The following is a 20,400-nucleotide window of genomic DNA, read 5'->3' as shown; positions in this document are numbered from 1 at the left end:
ATGGGTGCCTGTTTTTTTGGAGTTTTTTTTAGATATTTACCCATGATTAAAGAGATCACCACATTTCAAGCTAATTTCAAGACATTATTTTGATTTATTGAGCGTGCCAAACGTTTTAATATAATGTTTTATATGTATCTAAAGAGTGTAACGTTGCCGTTCATTGATTCATATTTTTTTTTCATTTTCGTATTCCGAGTACGGGCTTTATATATTCTAAGTTATCCGGATAAATAACGTTACTTCCAACGTATCAAAAGGCAGATTTATTCTAAATTGAACTGTAAAAAACTCATATCAGTATTCCTTTACTAAATTCAACATATTTTGGACAAGAAAAAGTTTACTTTAGCGTTTAAACATTTTTGGTATACTAATTGAAAACGTTTTAAAATTTAACGCTAAAGAATAAATATTTGATGTTTAATAACTGCTAACAAAGCACGTCGACTTTTAAATATACACTATCTGATACCATTTTCATTTCAAATTATCAGCGTGAGAACGGTGTTGTAATTCTTTGTTCCCGTGTTTGTCTTCTCAATATGGTCGTAAGGTGTTTGTTCCTGTCATAATCCCAAATATATATTTATTTTTCTTACGGGTAGGTAGATGAAAATTGTTGCTTCATATGAATGATCAAAATGAAATAAAGAAATAGATCTACGACTAAATACTAAATTTAAAATTGAGCCGCGTCATGGAAAAAGGGGCCTTCGAGAAACTTCTTCAAGCATTTGTGACCAGTGTGGGCCAAGATCAGCCTGCGTAATCCGGACAGTCTTATCAGGGTCCACATTGTTCGCTAATAAGTAGCAGAAGACTTGTTCTGTATCAAGAAAAAAACATTCTAATCTTAATTCATCTGCATGGATGTGACCTTTTTCCCATGACGTGGCAAATATGTATATATAAAGACTGATATCGGTTGAAGTTTAATTCAGTCCATTAAATTCTGTCATTTTGCACTGCTTATCAGAAAAAAAAGACATAAAAATTCATTGCATCGGACACAATCTTGAGTAAAAAGCCATTTTTACAACATGGCAATCAGTAAAAATATATGACAAACTGCCCATTGGATACACACCTATAAATAGTTTTATATAGACATGCTGTTCGATGTTTGAAACTATCGTAAAGTCTCATACAGTTTTGCAGCACATTTTGCAGAAGAAACTTTATTACACATAAAGCCAGCAGATGCTTTATATCGAGTCCGTGGGATTTTGCTCATTTTCAGAGGTTGAATGACCATGATCACGTTCTTTTCTGTATCTTTCTCCATATAAACATCCAGCCTGGCTACTATACCCAAAACAGACAACATTTAAAGTATCCATTATTACAAGTTAAAGCATACCAAAAGTTCCTTCTAGGGCACATCTATATAAATATAAAATGACCATCTTGTAAAATTTTGGTTGCAATGTCTGTTTTATACTGCCAAAAATATCAGGTAAGTATTTACGCTAGTTATTATTCCTTCTCTTGAGAAGGAATATCTTAATTCAATAAGTCACACTTGACCGAGCTACTGATATAAAAGCTGTTGTAATTACAAGCTGGGCAATTAAACTCCGTGACCTTAGAAATAACCTCTGACGTTAATCTATTGTTTCTCAATTGAGGCGACTCCATGGATTACACAATAGGCCTACTAAACCCAAGGATGATTAATTGATTCTTTTATTTCCTCCATTCTTGAAGAACATAACATATGTACATTCAGTCGACCAGATAGACATATATCAGCAAATTTAAATGTAAACAACCAAATATTATCGTTACCTTCAAATGCATGGTTAATATGTGAAAACAAACCCCATTGCGACCCTCTAATTATGTGCAACGAATATCGAATCATAATAGATTGACCGGGTCAATGTCTTATTGCCGTATTTACTCTACTGAAAGAGGTAACAGGTTTAATTTGTTGTTGGATTTAACAATTTATGTTAAATAACTAGCGTAAATACTTACCTGATATTTTTTGGCAGTATAAAACAGACATTGCAACCAAACTTTTGCAAGATGATCATTTTATATCTATATAGATATGCCCTAGAAGGAACTTTTGCTATGCTTTAACTTGTTTAACATAAATTGTTCACAATGGGGTTTGTTTTCACATATTAACCATGCATTTGAAGGTAACGATAATATTTGGTTGTTTACATTTAAATTTGCTGATATTTGTCTATCTGGTGAATGTACATGTTATGTTCAGGAGGAAATAAAAGAATCAATTAATCATCCTCGGGTTTAGTATTGTGTAATCCATGGAGTCGCCTCAATTGAGAAAGAATAGTTTAACGTCAGAGGTTATTTCTAAGGTCACGGATTTTAATTGGCCAGCTTGTAATTACAACAGCTTTCGACATCAGTAGCTCAGTCAAGTGTGACTTCGTTTTGTCCTTGTGTGTTGACTTTGTGTGCGCGCGTGTGTGTATGCTTATTGTTCGTCTTGTCCTTATATGTTGGCTTTGGGTGTGTGTGTGTGTGTGTGTGTGTTGTTCGTTTTGTCCTGATGTGTAAGCTTTGAGTGTGTGTGTGGTGCACGCGTTTGCGTGCTGGGGGGTTCGTTTTGAGGAGGCTGCGCTTTTGGTGCGTGGCGCTCCCTGTTTGATATTTTTCTTTGTTTTTATTGAATTAAGATATTCCTTCTGAAGAGAAGGAATAATAACAAATTATTAAATCCGAAAGGGTTTTCTTTCACAATGTTTCATAAATTTTCTGATATTTTATTTATTTTCATAAAAGATAATAATTATAACCATTGAACCATTTTGACCAATCAGCCTATCAAACACACATAATAGCAGGTCGGCATTGAATGTACACTATTAAACCTCCTAGCCTTAAGTCAGTATACTGTAAACTCAGTACGTGCGTATTTCCAATAGGGGCCAATATGGCAAACATTTGTATTGATTTTTACAAGAGACACAAGTGTGCATAAGTCGTTCACCTGAAGAGGATCTTGACCATCTGATCTTGTTTCTGACCAAGCTTGGTGAACATCCTTTACGAAGTTCATTAAAATAAAATTCATTTAAAGAATTTTCTCTACTTTGCTGTGACGGCAAAATACGTTACCATTAGAACAATCTTCAAGATTAGAAGTTGTTCATTTTTATTATTACCTTTTAGCGCTGACTTTTCCTAAAAGTCAAGGTGAACCATCTGAATAAAATTTAAAGAGGACCTTACAATGATGCTATAGATCAAGTTTGATGAAGATCCATCTGGTGGTTCTTGGGAGGTTTTTCTACTTTTAGCTCTTGTGGCTCCTAAAATGGCTAAATGCCCACATTTGAATATCTTTGGGAAAGGACCTTACAAGATGCTACAGATCAAGTTAGATGAAGATCCAGCTAGCGTTTGATGAGAAGATGTAATTTACAGATTTCATTTTCCATTTTTAACACTATCGATCCCTAAAAGGGCCAAATATCCATATTTGAACAAATTTGGGAGAAGACCTTACATCAGTGCTACAAAGATTCATGAATTGGTTCTTGAAAGAAATCATTTAAATGTATTTCTGTTTTTAGATGTTCTGGGCCCTACATGGGACTAAGCGTTTTCATCTGAACAAATTTGATAGGAGACCTTACAATGCTGGTACACACCAAGTTTGATGAATATCAATCAGGCGGGTTATGAAAAGAAGTCGTTTAAAGTCGTTTAAAGGTATTTCTGTTTCTAGCTCTAGCAGCCCCCAAAATGGACCAAGACCCTCAAATTAGACAAAGTTGGTTGAGGAAATTATAATAATGCTACAATACAAATCGAGTTTGATGAAGATCCATCAAGAGGTCAATGGAAATTTTCATTCAAATGCTTTTCTATTTTAACTCTAGCTGCGACCTAATTTGAACAATCTTATGAATGGACCTTATAACGATGCTATAGATGAAATTTGATTAATCATAAAATGAGTACATTGAAATCATGACATGATTTGATTTTGTGGAAGGATATCATCAGCATACTGCTCTGAGCGTACCTTTGATTGCAGTAATTTTTAAGATATTTACAATGAACAAATGGCAGGCTAGTACGTAGGTTAGCTGTTTTGTTTTGTAGAAGTTTACTGAGTCTAGCCCTTATCTGTTCCGATTTGACATCTAGTTTATGTTGTTAAACACTTTCTGATTCGACAAAGTTTATATGGTGGAAAAATACACTTTGAAGGTCTTGCATTTTTTATTTCAAACTCAATAATATCAAAATAAGAAGTCAGTTTTAAAGCATTTCTCCACAATTTATCCAACAATTTCATTGATTTCATCTGTATTGTGTCGCCATCCTTTGTGTAGGTGTTTACTTAGTTCAGCCTTTATCTGTTGGTATTTAGCATCATCAGCGGCGTTGTAGTTTTCTTCAGGGTCAACTTTATGATCGTAGAGCTCTACTCCACTTTTCCTATCCCAGTTAGGTTTGTAATCCGGTGCGTATTTAAAGTCTACCCATTCTGTGTAACGGTATCTGTCCGTGCGCATCGTGTAACCCATAATATTTCCATCACGACAATATTGAGAGAATGCCGTTTTCTTGACTGCTGTGTCGGGGTTCTCAATCTAAGGTACAAGGCTTGTTCCATCCCGACAAAGTTTGGTGTGTACAGAGTTCTCGGGGCAGAGAGGTATCGACCCAAGACCTGCCGCTTCAACAACAGTGGGATACAAATCTACAAACTCAGTCAACTGGTCCGTTGCAATACCATGATCAGTTATTCCTGGAATGTGTATCATCATAGGCGCATGCGTGCCTATTTCAAAGTTTGTATTTTTGCCCCATTTTCCGTGTTCACCTAATTGATAGCCATGATCCCCAACAAAGGATATAACGGTTTTGTTCGACAGGCCAAGGCTATCGAGTTCTGCAATGACTTCACCAATCAGAGAATCCATCCATGATACAGCACTGTAGTACGCACGTCTAAGATCCAACGTAAACTGATCGGATAAGGATGAATTGATAGGACAACTCGTGTTCAACGCTCTCATGTCAGCGTACTTATTGAGCTCACGGCATCCTCTCCATGCTATTGTAGGCATATTGACTGGAGCATAAGGATTAGCTGGTAATTGAATAGAGTCCTTTGGATAATAATGTTCCATAAAAGATTCTGGGAAAACGAAGGGAAGATGAGGTTTCCTATATCCAACAGCCATAAAAATTCTGTTTCTCCTGTCCTCGCAGCCGGAGCTGAAGCTCGCAACGTCTTTATCGCATGATCAGTGATCTGTTTGTCTATCAACGGCTTATCGTTAAGTTCAGCGTCTGAAACAGCGCGTCAAGTGTGATTTCTACTCCTACTCTCAAAATTTGCAACTCCATGAAAGTATGGTTCAGACCACGATGGCATGTCGACTCCCCCGGATTCTGGTCTACCGTGAAATATTTTCCCCATACCAAACGTCTTGTAGCCTTGTAATTTGAAATATTCAGGTAAAGTTGTGAAATTCCCACCTGAAATTCTAAAACTTGTTTGCAGGTCATAAACATGTGTTGTATCAGGTCGGCGGCCGGTCAACAGAGAGCTTCTGCTCGGCGAACAAAGAGCTTGCTGAACGTACGCCCGTCGGAGAAGAAGGTTTAGAGATGCAAGTACATCGAGATTCGGCGTGTGCATTTTCGGATGAACTGGAGTTGGAAAGTAAGATCCATCGTATGCGCCAAGTTGAGGTCGCAAGTCATCTGAGAGAAAGAAAAGAACGTTTTTCCTGCATGACACTATAGTTATCAGTGAAATAAGTATTGTATTGCCAGAAAGTATTCTTAATACCATTTTCACAAACGCACTTTATGCGAGGGTAAAATAAAAGGTTTGATCTCGTGAGTTGTTCTACTTATAGTACATTAAAGATTGAACTTATCTCATGTATTGATGTCATTCAACTATGCATGTATAGAAAGAACCGTCCCGTATTATCTGCAAATGGTTGACCTAAATGTCATGTATACTTAATAGCAAGAGACTGGACGTAAATAGCGATTGTCGGTGATAAGAGTCTTACAACCGTTTACTTTTCATGCTTGTTAACGCTTAAGTAAAAGTGATGATGATGATGATGATAGTGATGATGATGATTACACCATGCTTAAGCAAATTATGGATCCCGAATCAGTTCTGGCCGAAGTCGAAAGGTCCGAGATTTATGAAATCATTTTTCAACCTAACTTTACTTTAACTTGTAATAAGTGCTATCTCTCTTGATACGCCACTGCATTGACGTTCCGTATTATTGTATTACTACGCGTATTTGACTCAAAGTAAGTTTACACGCCGCGATTTAATCCCTGAAAATGATAGGCAAACAACATTTACAAAAATACAATTTCGTTTTCCAAATTAATTTGAGTCGAGAAAGTTGACATGCTTTCTTCTTCTTCTTGTCGTTCGCATCTACACTTTCAGACCAGTAGCCTCGATGAAACTTGTGGTCTGCCTAAGATCCTCAATGCCTCCATACAGTTTCTGATGGATTGAGGTATCTATTGGCCAAGTCGCAGCTCGCTCCTGGTCGTGCCTTTTACATCTCTGAAGTATATGCTCCGCAGTCTGATCTTCTTCACCACATGGACAAGTTGGCGATGATGTCAGTCTGTATTTCTTGTACATGTGAGCATTGAGCTTGTTGTGCCCTGAGCGGAGCCTGACCATCATTACTTGTTCAGACCGATCAAGGAGATGAAAAGCATCTTCCTCCATCCTTGGTCTCGTTAGTGCCTTGATGATGGTGACTTTCTCCTTGTAACTCACAGGTACTGTTGGTTGTTCTGACTGAGCTCCTAGCTTAGCCAGTTTGTCTGCCTCTTCATTGCCTGCAAGTCCACAATGGGATGGAATCCACTGAAGTGCTACTTTGCAGGTTATACTCAGGCTCTGCATTCTCCTGGCTAGCTGCGGAGCTTTATTGTTGATCAGAGCTTCCATGACAGACAGTGCATCTGTGAAAAAGACGACTGAGGAGCTTTCTTCTACCGAGTCTTCAACCATTGAGACGGCCTTCATGAGTGCTTCAGTCTCTGCCTTATAGTTGCTGCAGTGTTTTCCTGTGGCTGCATATAGTGTTTCTCTCTTGCCAGATGGGTATTGAATGAAAACTCCTGCTCCTCCATCTTTGACGGCGCATGTGGCTGATCCGTCTGTATAGACATGAGTCCATAATTCCGGAGGATAGTCTTCATTGATCATAGCAAGTGTGAGGCTCTTCCGAATGCCTTCATCCTTTTGCTTCCCGCGGTCAAGACGAGGAACAGCAAGTCTCACAGTCACTGAGGACAGATCTTCGCTAGTGGGTTTATGATGTCTTCACTACCTAAGGGAGTCGTTGGAATGCTCAGCTCAGTTTTGAACTCTCGGTTGAGTTTCTTTGCCTCATTTACGAAGCTGCTACGTTTGAGCCGATTCTTTGTATAGCCATCTAGCTTGGCTTTCATGGGATGGTCTTGAAAAGACCTGAACTTCTCTGTCTGAAGCAGAACCTTTGCATGTCTTCTGTCTTGTAACGGCTGTGTGCCTGTTAGCTTCTCCATGAAGGAGATTGGTGTAGACTTTGTAGCACCTGTCATGATCCGCAATGCTTGGTTCTGAACCTTGTCTAAAGCCTGTTGGTTAGTTTTGGCAGTAGTGGACCAGGCAGTTGAGCTATACTCTAAATGGGGTCTCACTGTTCCCTGATATACTGTCTTGAGTATTTGCTCATTTGCTCCCCACGTTGTTCCAGCAAGTTTGCGCATCATGGCAAGCTTTTTACGGGCCTTCCCTTCTGCTTGACTAATGCGGGGCTTCCAGGTTAGCCGTTTGTCAAAGGTCACTCCAAGGTATTTTGCCTCCTCTGCTTCAAACAGCGAAGTATTTCCCATCTTGATTTTACCCGCCCTCTGCTTTGACGACAGGGAGAATAGTGTAGTTGACGATTTCTCTGTATTGATCGATACACATCAATCTTCAGCCCAAGCTGAAAGCTTGTTGATGGCTTCTTGCATCCTGTATGTGGCTGTAGTGGCATGTTCTTCCTTACACCATAACACCAGATCGTCAGCGTAGAGAGCAGCCTTAACTCCTTTCGGTAGTTCAGACACCAGATCATTGATAAAAAGCAAGAAGAGTGTAGGGGATAAGACTCCGCCTTGTGGGACACCATGACGCAACAGGAACTTCCTACTGCTGGCATGTTCTAAACTGACTCTTGCTCTCCTGTTGTGGAGGTATGACTTAATCCACCTCAGCATGTGACCTCCTACTCCAGTCCTCATCAGCTTGACGAGGAGTCCGTCAGTCCAGACTTTGTCAAACGCCCTCTGCAGATCAATCCATGCTGTAAGCATGACTTTCTGCTCTTGGAAGGCGTCCTCTATCTCTTGCGATAGATAAGTGGTCTGGTCCTCAGTGGACCGGAATTGTCTGAAGCCAGCTTGTTGCGTTGCAAATAGGTTGTTAGTCTCCATGTACCACTTCAGGCGTGCATTCACAATCCTCTCCATGGTCTTTCCAACACAGCTGGTTAGGCTGATTGGGCGGTAGCTTGCAGCCTTCTTTGGATCCTTCCCTTTCTTGTGGATGGGGATCATGACTGCCTCTTTCCATATCTGTGGAAGCAGTCCTTGTGTCCAGCTGTAGTTGTAAATTTCCAGGAGTTTGCAAATTGCTTCAGTGCCTAGAAGGGTCAGCATTTCATTTGTGACTCCATCTGGTCCAGGAGACTTCTTTGTCTTCAACTGCCTAAGAGCTGTCTGTAGCTCATGCAGTTTAAGACCCTGCTTCATGCATTCTGGTGTCACTTGGCTTGTCTGCCTTTCCCTTTTTTCTCTTCGGGCTTCCCTTTGCCGTTCCCTGTTGATGGGGATGTTGGAAACATCTTTGTAATTAGAGGCAAAAGTGTTTGCCGCTTGTTTACCCGTCGACAGTTCACCATTCTCTTCCAAAGTTACTGAGCCTCTTCCTGTTTCTTCATCGTTCAGCTGTCTCGTCAATCTCCACAGCTTTTGGCCATCTCGCTCTAGGTTGAGCGAGGCTGTTTTGTTTCTCCAGCTCTTCCTCTGTGCTTCCCGTTTGTGCCTGAGGAATTTGGCCTTGGCTTGCTGTAGAGAGAGGTTATTTTCTTGTGAGGGATTGTTTTCTGCTTCCTCCCTGGCTTCTGATAACTTTGCCTGTAGATTCTCCAACTCATCACTCCAGTAGGGCTTATAGTCCTTTCTTGCTCCCCTTGGAATGGCGCTGTAAGCAGCCTTAAGTATACTGGTGTTGAAGTCTTTGACAACCCGGTTGATGTCTCTGCCTTCCACTCTGATGTCTTTACAGAGCTCATCACTCAGACTTTGGTAAAAGGTCCATCTGGCCTTCTTGTAGTTCCATCTGGGGATGTTAGATGAAGTAGAGGCTATACGGTCCATAGTGAGTTGGACTGGGCGGTGGTCGCTACCTCCTAGTTGTTCACTGACTTCCCGCTTGACATGTCCATGTATGTCACCAGTACATAGATCAGGGGTTGATGTTGTTCGCCAGCTTCTGGAGTAAAAAGTTGGGGGATCATCTGGCTTGTTGATGAGGTTTAGCTTGTTATCATCTTGCCAGGTCTCCACTTCCTCTCCACGTTTATCCAGGTGGTCATATCCCCAGCTTTGTGAGTGACTGTTAAAGTCTCCTACAATGATGAACCTGGTTTCATCAGTTGTAACTTTGTCAAGGGACAGAGCTTTGTCACTTGGAGAGTATATGTTCACAAGTTTCAATCTGAAATCGTTCTTTCTGAGGCTCAGAACTTGGAACTCGGAGTCATCCATATGCGTGTTGGTCTGGACAGCGCTGATGTTGTTCCTGACCAATGTCATGATGCCTCCTTTTCGTCTGCCAATTCTGTCACAGCGGAAACACTGGTATCCTCTGACTTTGAAGGATTTCTCTGGCTGTAGGTGAGTTTCCTGAATGCAACAGACATTGATGTCTTTCTCATGGAGGATATGCTCAAGTTCAGCTTTCTTGTTGAAGACACCCTCCGCATTCCAATGCATCAGCCTGAAAGGTTGATGCGGATTGGTTCTTTTCCTTGGTATGTTCCTCCTTCTTCTCTTTGCATATTGTGGATTGAAGGAGGGACCCCCAGTAGCTGTGGGTGGACTCTGTCGAGGCTCAGAGCCCGGCACTGAATCCCCCTGGAGGGACCTCAGAGATTCAGCACCACGTTGGTGAATACCGGATGGCTGTGTAGACATAGCGATATTGCATGGTGCTGTGGTTCGTTAAGAGAGTGCCAATGGCCCAGCACCTCTGTCTTCAACTCTCTAGGGTTCTTTCGGGGTTACCTCACCCTTAGTTCCGAGTTAAAACCCTATCCTGGGAACACAGGAGCTATTTGTCCCATAGCTGGGGGTCTGTTCATAGGCATCAGGGCGTGTCCACACACCGGTGGGCCTGGCATGCCACATGTCTGGGGGCAGACCTCCTCCGAGTCCCCTGCAGTACTGCCTGAGGCCGCAAGGTGCTCAGTTACCGTGTGGCGCCAACTCGGAGGCACTGCAAAAGGGCTTGTCTGCAGAGAGGCTGTGTACTGGCAGGGAAGACTTACGCACTCGGCTCCTTTTTCGCCAGAGGGCTAGCCAGCGGTGGAGGCTGAAAGCGGAAGGTGACAAGCACACAACACACAGCACACCACACTTGACGCATCAGCAGACCAATTGCCACACGTTGACATGCTAACTTTAAATCTTACACTAAAACTTTTTAAAAATGTTTGTGTCTACTTTACACATCTATGCAGTCTACTGATGTAGTGATGGTGTGTAATGTAAAGCATAAACATGACGAAGCGTAAAGTTTGAAGGATTTTTCCATAGTTAATGAACATTTGATGAACAGAAGGTATTTATTATATATTTTTCAATTTATTTGTAGATCTCACCAACCATGTTTGAGTTTATAAATCCAATCTAAGTTGATTATATCGATGTTGGAAAAATTCAAATTTTTGTGTTTATCAAACTTTGATCGCGATGGGGTGGTGTGCAAAGCAAACTTTTCTACGTTATAGGCCTAGAGATTTCATTTTTAACGATATGAAGAATATTGGTATCGATACCAATTTCTATTAAACGATAATGTTTACATTTAAAAAGCGTAAGGAACAGACTATTAATTTAAACCAAGCAGAATTGTGTTCTGTCGGCACCTCACCTGCAAATTGTGTAAAAACAGGATGCCGTGTATGCCCTTTTCTCATAATTCCGAGCCTCTAAAGCTAAAGTTCCTACCGATATATCGGAAAAAGGGTGAGTCATACTTATTTTACATATATTTAATATTAAAGAAATTGCCACAACAAGAATGTCCGTTCGACATGTATAAAATATGCACTGTTTCTGTATGCCCTGGAAATGCATAAATAAAACATGTGTCCATAACAACCTGAAACGGCCGACTTCGATCTGCTAATGTCAGCTGAATAGTCTTGTTTTTTCGATATTTCCAGCACTTTAGTTCTGTTTTATGCAAGAATAGCGATAACACACGTTTGTTTCGTGAAACAACATCTGCAGAATCCCTCGGGCTATGTTGGTGCACTCGCCCTACGGGCTCGTGCACCAACCAATCCCTTGGGATTCTGCAGATGTTGTTACTCGAAAAAACGTGCGTTAACCCTACAGTCAATAATTTTCGTCCATACTCCTATTGCCTAGGGTAATGTGTCTTGTGACTTTACCGTAAGAACCTAGTCATAAAATATATCAGCGTTTTTATTCATGAGATGTTTGACAGAGCGATGTTAAACTCAACAAAATAAATAGATATAAATTAGACATTTTATTTTCTTTTGTTTAGACGTTCGTGTATGCAGCTTCTACATCTTCTTGTCATAGGCGTTGCGCTGTTGATATATGTTATTTTACTAGAGCTAATTAAGGGAGAAGCACTGTCCATTCAAACCGTCCACTAGATGTGGCGGATGACATGACCCCGGTGGAGTTCTTTCTTTTTAGACTGGTGAAATCTAAGGAGAAACTTTCCTAGAAGGGTAAGCAAAAAGTGTAAAGTAAAATATTAGTTAATCTATTCAGTCATACATAATGGCTGGATTGTTAACTAATTTATCACAATTACTGCCTGAAACCCAACAAAGGACTTTATTAGAAAAAAGTAACTGCTGTATTTTAAATATTGGCTTTAAGTAAATACAAGTGAAATAAAACGAGATGCCTAAAAGAGTGAGGGTGAGTCTGTCGCTTCTTATATTCGTGTCCTACGGATAAAATAAAGGAATTTAAGGACGATATACTTTTAACTTTTTGCCGTCCAACTTTCTGTCATCAATACACATTTATCAGAATTATGTTCTAGTCTTTTATTTTCTAGTCTTTTAGATATTCTAAGAATTTATATATTTGTTTCAAATAAATCCGTCTGGCATTTCTCGTGCCAGACATTTTAAATCCATATTTTAGTTGATTGTGTTACTTCCCTTTCATGACAGAAATAGACCACAGACACTTGGGGTCAGGACACCCACCTACCCCACTCTCATCTGCCCCTGGTTAAGTTTAGCAAATATTTTTTTAGCATTTATAACACGTATGACCATCAAACGGATTTTGTAACAATTTCAGCGTTTTTGAAATGCGCTGAAATTGTTACAAAATCCGTTTTATGACCGTCAACTATGCTCAATACATGTTATAATGCTAACAAATATTCGCTATACTTAACCAGGAGCGGAGGATAGTTGGATGGATTGGGCACTTGACCCCAAGTGTCTGTGAAATAAATTGCTAAGGCATAAAGGTGAAAATGAAAAAGACAAGCTTTATTTACTGAAACATTTAAAGCTATTTATTTTTGCAATACTATTACTTGTTATTGTCATTTTACATCGAATGCTAAATTGGGTGCCGTTTCGCTCTTTCCGCACATTACTATCTACCGGTAGTTAAATACCTTTTTCGCTTATTGATAAAAAGCCTCTTTCTCGGATCGCAGAATTCCAACTATGCAAAATTCAGAAAAGATTTTCTATTTTAACTTTTTCTTTTCTCCGCTTTCCACCCCACCACCCCATGGGCCATTCTTATTCATATGTTATTGTTTTACCTGTTTGATGTATGGACTTTTTGCGGTCCAACTTTCTGTTTCTAATCTTTGAAATATTCTATGAATTTACATATTTGTTTCAAATAAATTCGTCTGGCAGATCATAGTTTCAATCCATATTTTAGTTGATTGTATTACTTTCCGTTCATGACAGAAATATATTAACTGCTAAGGCGTAAAAAATGTTTCCGGTATCCCGACCTGGCCCGACCCTAAATGTTTTATGGCCTTGTAGATTATGTTTTAAAATTTTAACAAAAAAGTTGCAAAACTGCACTTTTTGTTTTAATCATGGTCAGTGATGTTAGAAATCAACTTACTGATGCTCTAAAGGCATAACCCCCTTATTTGTATTCATTTTTTGACACACAAAAAAAAATACCGACCTACCTACCCTTAATTTTGTGAGCATGTTACTGGAAACAAACAATTTTTAGGCCTAAGGCACAGAAGCGCAAATAGAATCTTGAGAAATAAACTAATGTTATTTTAGTAGGCAAGCAAAATCTACATATTCTGTTATTTCAGTCCTTTTATCTGAGGCAATTCTGAATCTAAAAACAAAGTACTATGTAACGCACGTTTACCTTATATATTGTATACTAATTGAATGTCTTTCAAATCAATAATCAAAACTGTCTGCCTTCACACATTTGCTTATCTAGTGGTATATTAGAACATTATACATGTAACCAGCATTCAAATTATGTTAGCTACGTCAAAATCGTCATTCTTCATAACGTTGATCGTTATATGATTAGGTAAACTGTGCGTATATGACTAAGGTCATCTAAAACGAAAGATATAGATTTGTTTGTTTGTTTGTTTGTTCGTTTAGGGTTTAACGCCGTTTTGCAACAATATTTCAGTTATGTAACGGCCGACAGTTAACCTAACCAGTGTTACTGGATTCTGTATTCTCCGCAAGTAACTGCCAACGTCCACACATGAATCAGAGTCAAAGAGAATATTTGTTTGTTGCAATGTAAGTTACGAATGAACACCAGATGTAATATTTTCACGAGTTGCATAGCTACGGCTATGGTGTTCATGAGTAAAAAATATTTTGATCTTACATGTAAAACAAACAAATGTTCTTTTTACTGCATGCTTGTTTAAATTTACCCATTTTATAGTTTCTTACCAGTGAAAAGTGTGAAAATATCACATGAATTTCACTCTAATATTTCAATAATTCACTGGAAAACATGTTATTAAAAGATTGATTCCTAGCTCGCGTCTTAAAATTGCACGTTGTGCCACCGACTTTGAATTCACGATCGACGCTTCATGCCAAAGAGAATTCGCTCCATATTCATTCAGATTTCACGTAAGTAAAAGTAAACGTTTTTGTTCAAACATGTGTAGGCCCTATTTTATGATTATTTCAAAACCAAAAGCTTTGTAGGATTTTCTGTTCTTTATACAATATAAATGAAAAGAGAAAGAGAACAACAACTTCATTATCTAAATAAGGATACCAAATTCAACGAGTTTGTATTATGCCCGCTTTCCAACAATTACTGAACCTGTCCCTCCATGATGTTGTCTCCATCCCTTGTGAAGTAGATCACTCAGATGGGCTCTCACTTGTTGGTATTTAGCATCGTCAGCTCCGTTGTAGTTTTCGTCAGGGTCTACCTCATGATCATACAGTTCTACTCCAGATACGTTATTCCAGTTGGGTTTGTATACAGGAGCATAAGTGAAGTCCACCCATTCTGTGTAGCGATACCGATAGTTACGAACTGAATATCCCATGATGTGTTTTCCTCGAGGATATTGAGAGAACGCTGCTTTCTTAATCGTAACATGTGGATGTTTTATAAGGGGTATAAGACTTGCTCCTTCGCGGCAAACTTTAACGTGCGCCGAATTTTCTGGACAAAGAGGTAAAGATCCAAGACCTGCTGCCTCAACGATCGTGGGATACAAATCTACAAACTCGGTCAGCTGCGTGGTTGTTATACCATGATCAGTCATTCCTGGAATGCGTATCATCATAGGCGCATGCGTAGCGATTTCAAAATTTGTATGTTTGCACCATTCTCCGTGTTCGCCTAATTGATAGCCATGATCCCCAACAAAGGACACGACCGTATTATTAGACAGACCGAGGCGATCGAGTTCGGCGATTACCTCGCCTACCAGGGAGTCAACCCATGTTACAGCACTGTAGTACGCACGTCTTAGATCCAGAGTGATATTATCTGGTAGAGTTGTATTGATGTTGCCACTGGCTTTTAATGCTGCTATATCAGCATATTGTTCTCTGATCTCATTGTATTTAGACCACGCTATGTTTGGCATATTAGCAGGCGCATATGGATTAGAAGGCAGGTGTATCGAATTTCTCGGGTAGTATTTATGCATAATGGATGCTGGAAATACAAAAGGTAAATGTGGTCTGCGGAATCCAACTGCGAGGAAGAAATTTTTCTCTCCGGTTTTAGCCTTCGGTGCAAATTGACGTAGCGCTTTTATGGCATGGTCAGCAACTTGTTTATCTAGAAGTGGTTTGTCTTGAAGTTCGTGGTCAGGAATTGCCTGCCAACTACGGTTACCCGTCACATAGTTGTGTCCATAAAAATATGGTTCTGACCATGATTGCACGTCTTTACCGCCAGATTCCTTAGTGCCATGGTATATCTTTCCCATTCCCATCGATCTATATCCATGAAGTTTAAAATATTCCGGTAGGGTTGTAAAATCTCCTCCGACATTTCTGAAGTAAGATTCTAAGTTGTAAACGTGCGTAGTATCTGGCCGGCGACCAGTCAGCATCGACGCCCTGCTCGGTGAACATATTGCTTGCTGAACATACGCACGTTTGAGAAGAAGACTTCTCGAGGCGAGTGAGTTTAAATTTGGTGTATGCATCCTTGGATGAATGTGAGACGGAAAGTTTGATCCATAATACGAACTAAGCTGTGGTCGTAAGTCGTCAGCCATGAGGAACAAAACGTTCATTCGAGCACTGCATATGCCTGCTAAAACTGTTAAACATCCTAACACAGCACTGTTTCTAACCGCCATATTTTTTTTCAAGGGATTTACAAGTACAGAAAAAAATCCTGCTTTGCTTGACATATAGTTAATATATCAGGATAGTGTTCTATATGTAGACGTTATCATCCGTTCCACTATTTCACATGGAGACCGCGACCTATCTGGTCAGTACTTTGTAATCTACAAATATATGTCTATATACTACTGGTTTATCTATTTTCAGCCTTCCATGTTGTTTAAATCTTAAACATTATAGTTTAATCAAAGAAATAACATCTCAAATGTTTGAAGTTAAAGAATGGTTAATAAAGAAAGTTCTCCAAATATGTTAAATGATTTCTACTCGGGTCTCTATACTTGTAATATTACATGTTAATTAATACTATCATGTTAAAGAATTATGTTTAAATAAATGAAAATAACATTTGTGTCTATATAAGAATTATAAAACAAAATAAATGTATATTATAGAAATGCGACCTAAAGGAAGAATGTATTCTGTCATAAAATAAAAAAGGGGAAACTTCACAGGTTGCTTAACATGACAAAAATGAAAATGTTGCAGGCTCGGTTTGATTGAGCCTGTTCACGTTAGTAAAAATTCATGCTACCGCCTACACCTTCTAGCCCCTGGTTTAGCAAAACATTACATAATTACAAAAACAATTCAGAGACATCCGCAGACGTGTTCATACAGCGGTGCACACGGAACCTTCAATAAATTCCATGAACAGTGGCGTTTGGTCCCCAGTTAAAATAATGGGTTTCCCCTAAACGAGAAAACAATGGACAGAACTGAATAAACTGAAATTTAGAGAGAGGATCTGAGGTTATGGAGCCTGCATATCAGAATGGATGATTATACAATACCCAAAGCTATGAAAGCGGGTGTATTTGAACTACTCAGGCCGAAATTTTTAAGCTGAGAAACTAAACAGTACAATAACACAATATAACAACAAAGAGTGGTGCTGAACAAGATAAGAAGATCGAAATATAACAGCTCTGATTGAGACCATAAGTGAAATGCCTTTGAATTGTTTGTAACAGAACAGATTTTCATATTTGGTGTTTATATATGAATATGTCTACATATATGAATAAACTAGATTTTTGGAAAGTTCAGTTGTATAAATTGTTCTTTAATAACGATTTTTAGTAAGGAAACATACGTCAAAAATAACATTTATACGAATGTCGTTGGACAAGTCATTTGATAAATGTAATTATTTTTTATACGGAAACTTAAGAGAAACATCGAAAATGCTTAGCCACATGTCACAAAACATATTTACTAACTAATTTTGGTGGCACACGATGCAGAGTATTTACATTGTCCATTATTACACGGGAATGACCGATACTACCCTATTTGAGGCCCTATATTTGGTGTCATATGGTTTAATACTGACCAAAATACTTATTGGAAATGACAGGCTTACATGTGACTCTAAAGTGAAAATGAGCTCACATGCAAGAACTTCCTGAATTTAATTCTTTTAATCAGTGATTAACCTTTTTTATTTCGATAATTCCCGGAATGAGGTTTAAAAATAACAGATAGCAGAACCATATTTTTTATATCGAAACAATTAGAGAGGCTATTTGCCTGCAGAATAATTTTACGAGGGCGTAGCTTAAATGTGTGTAATTCGAGGCGCATAACCGATTCGTATTGTTTAGATAAAATAGAACATGGTTTTGTTATATATGATATCGTTTCAAATATTACAAAATAAACAAGAGGGCCAAGATGGCCCTAGGTCGCCGAACGGCACAAACAACGTTGCTGTGATTATGAAATAAAAAAGTAAATAATCAAAGGTCGTCCAACACGACATGAAAGAAAATGTTGCAAGCTCGGTTCATGGACGGTAGTGGAAGAGCAAGCTCCCTCTAGCCCCGGGCTTAACAGAACTCATCATTTACATATAAGTATCATAGTATATTTTACATACATCCGCTGATGTATTTATACGGGTTACCTTCAATGATGCTCGCAGTGCAATTCCAAGAAAAGCAGCGTATAATGGTTCCCACATAAAGAAATGTCTTTGCCCTAACCGAGAAAACAATGAGAAGAATTAAACAAACTGGAATTTAGAGAGGGGCTCTGTGGTTATGGAGACTGCATATTACAGAAATTGCAAGAAGACGAAAATAGAAAGTAGGAACCATAGCCAAGGGATGATTAAACAATTCCCAGATCTTTTGCAGCGGGAGTATTTGAACCATCCAAGCCGTATAAGCTGAAAAATTAAACATTACACTTACACAACATAAATGTCGTGCTGAACTATTTGAAAGAACTGAAATAAAACCCCAAATAAAACAGCTCTGATTAAAATAAATAAATAGATGCAACAGGAAGGCGAATGTATGGTGCCAAATATAGTTGGCAAGCATGATGTAAACGCGTGTTTTAACATAAATAACACGAAATACCTTGTATTTTTTGTATATCGTAATAATGAGCAAATCAACACATTCACTTGTAACAGGCTGTGGTTTGAATGTGTGTGTTCGAGTTTTAACATTTTTAGGAGTGGTGGACTGGCATGAAAGGCACTGTCGAATCACACTGGGAGTGGCGGCGTGGCATGAGAAGCACTTTCGTACCAAAAACTACACTAATAGTGGCAGAGTAGCATGAGAACCACTGTTGAATCAAACACTACAAAAAGAAGTGGCGTAGAGCCAAGAGAAGCACTGTTGAATCAAACAGTACACTAGGAGTAGCGGACTGGCATGAGAAGCACTGTCGTATCGAACACTAAACTAGGAGTGGCGGAGAGCCAAGAGAAGCACTGTCGATTCAAACACTACATTAGGAAAGGCAGAGTGGCATGTGAAGCACCGTCGATTCAAACACTATATTAGAATTGGCAGAGTGGCATGAGAAGCACTGTCAAATGAAACAGTACACTAGAAGTGGCGGACTGGCATGACAAGAACTGTCGAATCAAACAGTACACTAGAAGTGGCGGACTGGCATGAGAAGAACTGTCGAATCAAACAGTGCATTAGGAGTGGCGGACTTGCATGAGAAGCAGTTTCGAATTACATAGAACACTAGGAGTTGCGGAGTGGCATGAGAAGCACTGTCGATACACTAAGAGAGGCGGAGTGGGAATGAGAAGCACTGTCGATTCAAATACTAAACTAGGAGTGATGGAGTGGCATCTGAAGCACGGACGATTCAAACCCTACACTAGGACTGGTGGGAAGAATAAAAAGCACTGTCGAATCAATCACTACACTAGATTAGAGGGGTGGCATGAGAAGCATTGTTGAATCAATTGCTACACTAGAAGTGGCAGACTTGCATGAGAAGCACTGTCGAATCAAACACTACATAGGGGAGGCGGAGTGGTAGGAGAAGCACTGGCGATTCAAACACTACACTAGGAGTGGCAGTTGAAGCACGGTCGATTCAAACACTCTACTAGAAGTGGCGGAGTGGCATGAGAAGCACTGTCGAATCAAACATTACACTTGGAGTGGCGGCATGATATGAGAAGCACTGCCGAACCAAACACTACACCAGGAGAGGCAGAGTGCAATGAGGAGCACTGTAGAATCAATCGGTACAATAGGAGTGGCGGATCGGAATGAGAAACACTGTCGAATATAACATTTCACTAGGAGTGGCCGAGTGCCATGAAGAAAACTGTCGATTCAAAGAGTGGCGTAGCGGCATGAGAAGCACTGTCGATTCAAATATTACACATGAAGTGGCATAGTGCACTGAGAAGCATTGTCGATTCAAACGCAACACAGTGAGTGCCGCAGTAGTGGCATAAGAAGCACTGTCCAGTCAAACACGACACTTGGACACTGGCATTAAAAGCACTGTCGAATCAAACACAGCACTATGAGTGGCGGAATGGCATGATAATCACTGTCAAATCAAACACTACACCAGGTGTGGCGGAGTGGCACGGGAAGCACTGTCGATTCAAACACTACACTAGAAGTTGCAGAGTGGCATGAGAAGAACTGTCGATTCAAACACTACACCAGAAGTGGCGGAGTGGCATGAGAAGCACTGTCGAAGGAAACAGAACACCAGGAGTCGCGGAGTGCCCTGAGAAGCACTGTCGATTCAAACAGTATACTAGAAGTGTCATGAGAAGAGCTGTCGAATCAAACAGAATACTAGGAGTGGCGGAGTGTCATGAAAAACACTGTCAATTCAGATGCTATACTAGGAGAGGCAGAGTGGCATAAGAAGCACTGTCGAATCAAACGCTACACTAGAAGTTGCAGAGTGGCATGAGAAGAACTGTCGATTC

General features: G+C 39.6%; 2 protein-coding genes across 2 annotated transcripts; both read right to left on the bottom strand.

Annotated features, from left to right (window-relative positions):
* Positions 1–4,586: 4,586 nt before the first annotated feature.
* Positions 4,587–5,183, bottom strand: LOC128557326 (iduronate 2-sulfatase-like). The gene has a single exon (XM_053544601.1). It carries the CDS (start codon positions 5,181–5,183, stop codon positions 4,587–4,589), a length of 597 nt encoding a protein of 198 aa, XP_053400576.1.
* Positions 5,184–14,596: 9,413 nt separating this feature from the next.
* LOC128557325 (iduronate 2-sulfatase-like) lies at positions 14,597–16,132 on the bottom strand. The gene has a single exon (XM_053544600.1). The coding sequence runs from the start codon at positions 16,130–16,132 to the stop codon at positions 14,597–14,599; it is 1,536 nt and encodes a 511-aa protein (XP_053400575.1).
* Positions 16,133–20,400: the final 4,268 nt, after the last annotated feature.

This window comes from Mercenaria mercenaria, chromosome 5 (assembly GCF_021730395.1).
Source record: "Mercenaria mercenaria strain notata chromosome 5, MADL_Memer_1, whole genome shotgun sequence".
NCBI lineage: Eukaryota > Metazoa > Mollusca > Bivalvia > Venerida > Veneridae > Mercenaria > Mercenaria mercenaria.
The sequence above is the reverse complement of the archived record's forward strand: the minus strand, read 5'-3'. Positions and strand labels throughout refer to the sequence as shown.

Coding starts and splice junctions, on each gene's coding strand:
- LOC128557326 (XM_053544601.1), bottom strand. CDS start 5,183: ATGGCTGTTGGATATAGGAAACCTCATCTTCCCTTCGTTTTCCCAGAA.
- LOC128557325 (XM_053544600.1), bottom strand. CDS start 16,132: ATGGCGGTTAGAAACAGTGCTGTGTTAGGATGTTTAACAGTTTTAGCA.